Source organism: Eucalyptus grandis, chromosome 8, assembly GCF_016545825.1.
Source record: "Eucalyptus grandis isolate ANBG69807.140 chromosome 8, ASM1654582v1, whole genome shotgun sequence".
Classification (NCBI taxonomy): Eukaryota; Viridiplantae; Streptophyta; class Magnoliopsida; order Myrtales; family Myrtaceae; genus Eucalyptus; species Eucalyptus grandis.
This window is the reverse complement of record NC_052619.1, coordinates 4,070,802-4,076,209: the sequence shown is the minus strand read 5'-3', so window position 1 is coordinate 4,076,209 and position 5,408 is coordinate 4,070,802. Positions and strand designations below refer to the sequence as shown.

Here is a 5,408-nt window from a genome sequence, read left to right as displayed (position 1 = left end):
TGGCGTTTGCAGGACACCCTAAACCATCAAATCCATGGCTTTTGCGAGTCACCACAATGGTTAACGCGGATCGGGCAACGTCAACTACAATAGACACTTCCACGGAGCAAGACAAAGCAAGGACTGACTCGTTTTTTTCCAAAAATCAAGATTCGTCGCTAGATATCACTAAAGCATTTCGTCGAGCAGGTGAAGGGTGCTCAGGGATCGTAAGGTTTCTGACACAATCAGGACTCAAGGCGAATCCGGGATTCTCAATGAGCTACCAACAACAAATGACGACCTAGCTAAGGACCTACGGGGGCCGAAGCTCGCCTGACCTGGTTAGGGTGAGCTCTAGCCGACTTGATTCCAAAGTACGCGCCCTAGGTGTTCGACATAATGCTAACTTGAGTTTCGGGGGAATGGCGGCGGTCAGCATCAATCGAGTGGCTCACCAACAGCAACAAGGCGTCCCAGGGAGCTCCTTTTCTCCTTGGCTTCCCTCTCGAGCTCTCTCATCTTCTCTCATCTTATGTCCCTTCTCCGTTTCTCCCCGTTCCCTCTTTGTTCTCTCCTTTTTCTTCTTCTCAGCTGGTGCGCGTGGCCTTCTGCGGCGTCAACTACCACTACCAATCTGATCCCCGACCATCAACCCCAATCCAACTGCCCCCGCTACCTCCTTTGCCTATGTCATTCTGCTGCGTTTTTTTTTTCTTCTTTTTGCAGGTCTTGCGTGACGGACGGTTGGAGGAAGGAGACAAATCAGGAGGGAGTAGGCCGAGCCGAAGAGAAAAGGAGGGTGGGCCGCGCCGAGCCTAACTGCGCGAGAGGGAGAAGAAGAAAGGAGAGGCGAGTTGGGCCAAGGTTAGATTCAGCTCGACCCAGCCCCTCTCGCATGTTTTTTGTTGTTTTTTTTATATTAATTATTTAAGAAAAAATTAGGTGTCAACACCCAAAAACAAAACAGGCTTATCAACAGTCGGATCATAGTAAGGGTATTTACTTTTTCTTTTACACGCAGGTTCTTCATCATCATTGCCAAACTCATTCTCTAAACTAGTAGTTTTATCGCGGCAACTTTCTTCATCTGCACTTCTATTACCTTCAATTGGAGCTACATCCCTATTTACTGACTCGAGCCTTTCTCTTAAAGCTGCAAAAAAAATTCTAAGAAATTCCCTTTACTTTTGTCTTGAACCTGCGAGTTCATCATCATTTTCGTCATTTGAGAAATTTATTGAGGTCAAATATTCATCTTCTGATTTACTAGATAAAGTAACTTCCCATTCTAATCCAATGAAGTCTTCATTGCCCATATCTTCACCCAAGATTTTAGGACATCTCCATGTTTGTTCATCTCTATTTATATAACTTTTCTCCCTCTCATCCCTCACTTGCCTTCATTTTGCCCTCTATCTAACCTAAACTCATCCCCGACCTGATTACTCACTTGAGTAGGATCCCTCACTTCTCTTCTTTCAGTGGTGGTCTACCCATCCTCATCCTCATCCTCACCATCCTCATCATCACTATAATACTCAACATATATTCTAACTTCATTGCCGTGAAGATAATGGTAAATTATATCCTTAATACCATTATCGTCATTAAAAAATCTCAAACCATCTTTCAATTCCTTCCTAGGAACACAATAATGCAGTTTTTGCACTTTGCAACGTAAAAAATACACCAAATCCTCACAAAATCAATAAATAATGGCTTCCGAACATTAACATAAATAGTACCTTCATTTCCACTAACATATTCCCAGTCGTCGGCGCCTTAACAAACTCTCCACCTTAGCAAATAATGACGCCTATTTGATTCTCATCTATGTTGATGCTGTACGTAAGGAGGAAAAAAAGTCATTAGTTTTTGGAACCACATAGCGGAATCAGCAACTCCACATGCAAGTCATTGTCGTCTTGTCGAAAGAAACAAAGGCAATTAATTTATTTAATTCAATCCCCTTATAGAGACAAAGGAAGCCGAGTTGAATAAACAAAGTGAGGTCCCCAACATTCATTTTTCAATTCAATCACATTTGGTCCCCCATAAAAACACTCCAACTAATTAAACAAAGTGAGGTCCCATCACTATTTCCCTTTGAGCAAAGCCTTCATTTTCCCTTCGCACCCTATTTTTCTATTCAGTCCCCACAAAAGAAAGCATATTATGTTAGTAAACAAAAGTGAGATCCCTACCACTTTTTCCACCACTTTCCGTTTGAGCCAAGTCCTCAATTTACCCTCTGTGCCCTAACTTGCTCGTTGGAACCCTAAGTGAGTGAGAGTTGGGGACACAGCCATCAAATGATAGCAAATGACGGCGCAACTACAACAGTGGCCGAGCGATAGCAGGCAAGTGACAAGGGGCAAGAGAGCTATGGTCGGCGTCGGGGGAGAATTGTAATTCATATGCGCCGTCGACAAACCCTCTTTTACAACCCCTTCAGCAACGCCGTTTTGGCCATAGAGCTATGCGGTGCAGTTTTTGTAAGAGAGTCCATGTATGATGGAAAACGACATCATTTCTTCGGGAGAAAGGAAAACGGCATCATTTATTCCATTCCACGTTGACAGTCTTCTTAAATTTTTGCCACGTCAATTTTTTTTCTAAAATATAAAAGTTACGTAATTAATTTGGCTGAAATCTCTCATCGGTGGCACCAAAATAATCGTTTTTTCTCCAATTTGGCACTTAAATAATCTAAATGAAACTTTTGGCATCAAAGTGAGTGTCGTACATAATTTTTTGCAGTTTTAGTGTACTTACCCTGCAAATTTGTTTACCTTTACTTTTCGCAAATTGGCAAAACCAAAGTTGTGACAGGGGGTGACCAAATTCAAAAGTAAAACGACAATGTTGTCTTTCGTTGTTGGGAATGTTCCATTTAGGAGGAGGTGTGTCCTTGTATGCTTTTAATGAGGGACTTGGACGATGAAATTGTCCCGAACACCGCAAGAACGCAGCCGAATCCAATGAGCAAAACATTCAGAAGAAAGAGCGGCTTCGACAGGCTTGGCCAGCATATCTTGGTGTAGAATCCGCACGGCAAGACCACGGAAATGAAGATGCTGACGAGCGAGCCGGTAAGGCTGAGCACGTACTCGAAGTATGGGACGGAGAGCGCGAGCACCAGGATCACCACCAGCACAACGGAGCCCACCGTGCCTCGCACAGCCGTCCGTGCACACGAGCTCATTGACCCGGCAAGCCTGCGGTCTAGCGGGATGGCGAGGGGCGCAAACTCGAGCACATACTTGGTCATTGGCGTCAGGACAATGGCCCACTGGGCGACCTTGGCCACGACAAGGTGGCTCGGCAGGCTGAGGGTGATCTGCGAGCTGACGTCGGGGCCGAACATCCTTGCGCCCATGAAGGCGAGGGCCATGTACAGGGCCGCGACTAGGGTGTAGCTCACGATCGTTACCTACAAACAATCAATCAATAGATTTCAAAACTTTTTAGCACCCTACCAAAAAAAGAAAGTGATCTCTCGTTTAATTTTTGATATATTTGTAAACATTTTGAAAAAATGCAATCAAGCCCTTTACATTAGACGTCTGTCGACATTAGAATAAGCCACATCGGACCAGCTACGAGTTAAAGATTTGGTTGCTCATTATTTTGTTAGCATTTAGAACTCTGTTGACCCATGTGAAAAAGGTTTTAGGAATTCGGTTGCATATATCCCTTATAGAACGAGAGAGCATACCTTGGTGAACTTGGAAGGGTCTTTCATGGACTTATACAAGTCAGGGAAGATAATATGCCCAGAAAGACTGAACACATAGAGCCCCGAAATCATAGGGATGTTACGGATCCGAAGCACCGGGATCTCATGATCCGACCTGACCCATCCGAAAATGGCCGTCAGAGCCACCGAGGCAAAGATGATGATCGACAGGATGATGCCCGCGGAAGAGAGGAAAGAGATGGAGGACAGGTCCCTGAGCCAGAGGGTCGGGAGGGCAATGAGCACGGCGATCACGGTCATAAGCTGGGAGCTGGACATGTGCGCCCACCGGGCGCTGATCGGAGTCCCTGGGAAGACGAGGCTGAGGTTGTCATGGAGCGAGATGGTTAAGGAGACGAGGGCGAAGAAGATCTCCAGGTACATGAAGGTTGCTGCTATGATCCTGCCTTTGGATCCATAGGCTTCTTGGCCGATGTCTGTGTAGCTTCTGGACCTGGGTCTCTTGTCAAGGCATTTCGCAAGCAAGTGGGAGGTGTAGGCGCATACCATGCCAAGCCCTATCAGCAGGAATGCAGAGGACCACCCTCCATTCTCCAAGGCGTACGGTATTGATAGCTGTCCCAGCCCTGCCAAGTTTTGTCAAATTTTTGTTCATGAGAACACGAGTCTATAGCTTGAGAATAAGTGCAAATCTACACCAACCATATCAAAAAAAAAAAATGAAAAATGAAAAAAATGACCAAGCCCACTCAAAAGTACAAGTTTAAATAACTGTGATTAGTTATGCCCATCATATCATTTACCGGAACAAGTATGTCATTTTAACTCACGAGAAAAAAACCAAGATCGTATATAGGCAATTGAAGTATATTTATTTCATAAGTAGATTTCAACTAAATACAAGTGATTAGATCTTAACTTCATATCGGAACATTATTTATTATGTGAGTTGACAACAGTGGAGAACAAAACATTAACAAGTAGTGTTCGATTAGCAACGCATGTTAGAATTGACCTATATGATAACGACTTTACGCACTACTTTTGGACTATACTTTCCCTCTTCCCCCATCCGCAGTACTTCTAATAAAGCTCCGGCAAAAATGGTTTAGGAGTTGGTACATATCTTAGTGAAAACAGCGACATCATTCATGCTCTTAGAAGTTCAAGCTGTAGTGAATTTAAGTGATGGAGGACCCTCTCGGCTTTCACCTGTGAGCATGGCAACCATGTTGATGACAGCATGAGCAAAAGAGCTGTTGCCCCCGGCATTCTCCTCCTCCACAGCCTGCGGCCTCGGCTCCGCCATGCCCACGTCACACTCGCATTGGCATACTTTATTCTCCCCTTCCACGGACGACTCGCAGGCGATCCGGGGAGGAGCAGCAGCCAGTTCCACGCCCTGCATGGACTCGCTGGTGATCTGGCTTCCGCACAGGAGGCGGCTCGCGATGGACGTCCATAGTTTCGTGCGCGTTGCTAGCACCATCCTCATCCGACACTCAGATATACAAACGGAAGCCTAAAGAATTACAAACAATAGATCTCAGGGTACGTAAGGTTCTATGTTTTTGCCTCGCTGATGAGTACGGGAAAGGGTGCGGTGTATTTATGAGAGGGAGTGTACAAGCTGGTGTGCGTCCAGCCAAAAAAAAAAAGAAGCTGGCCTGCGCCGGTGTCCGTGTGAAAGAGATAGATAGAGAGAGAAAGAGATTCTGATACAAGA

General features: G+C 45.2%; 1 protein-coding gene across 1 annotated transcript; it reads right to left on the bottom strand.

Moving 5' to 3' along the window:
* Nucleotides 1-2,875: 2,875 nt before the first annotated feature.
* Nucleotides 2,876-5,171, bottom strand: LOC104416201 (amino acid transporter AVT1H). Its single transcript, XM_010027627.3, has 3 exons — nucleotides 4,895-5,171; nucleotides 3,701-4,308; nucleotides 2,876-3,415 (listed from the first exon to the last, which is right to left on the bottom strand). Exons 1-3 carry the CDS (start codon nucleotides 5,169-5,171, stop codon nucleotides 2,876-2,878), a joined length of 1,425 nt encoding a protein of 474 aa, XP_010025929.2.
* Between the last annotated feature and the right edge of the window lie 237 nt (nucleotides 5,172-5,408).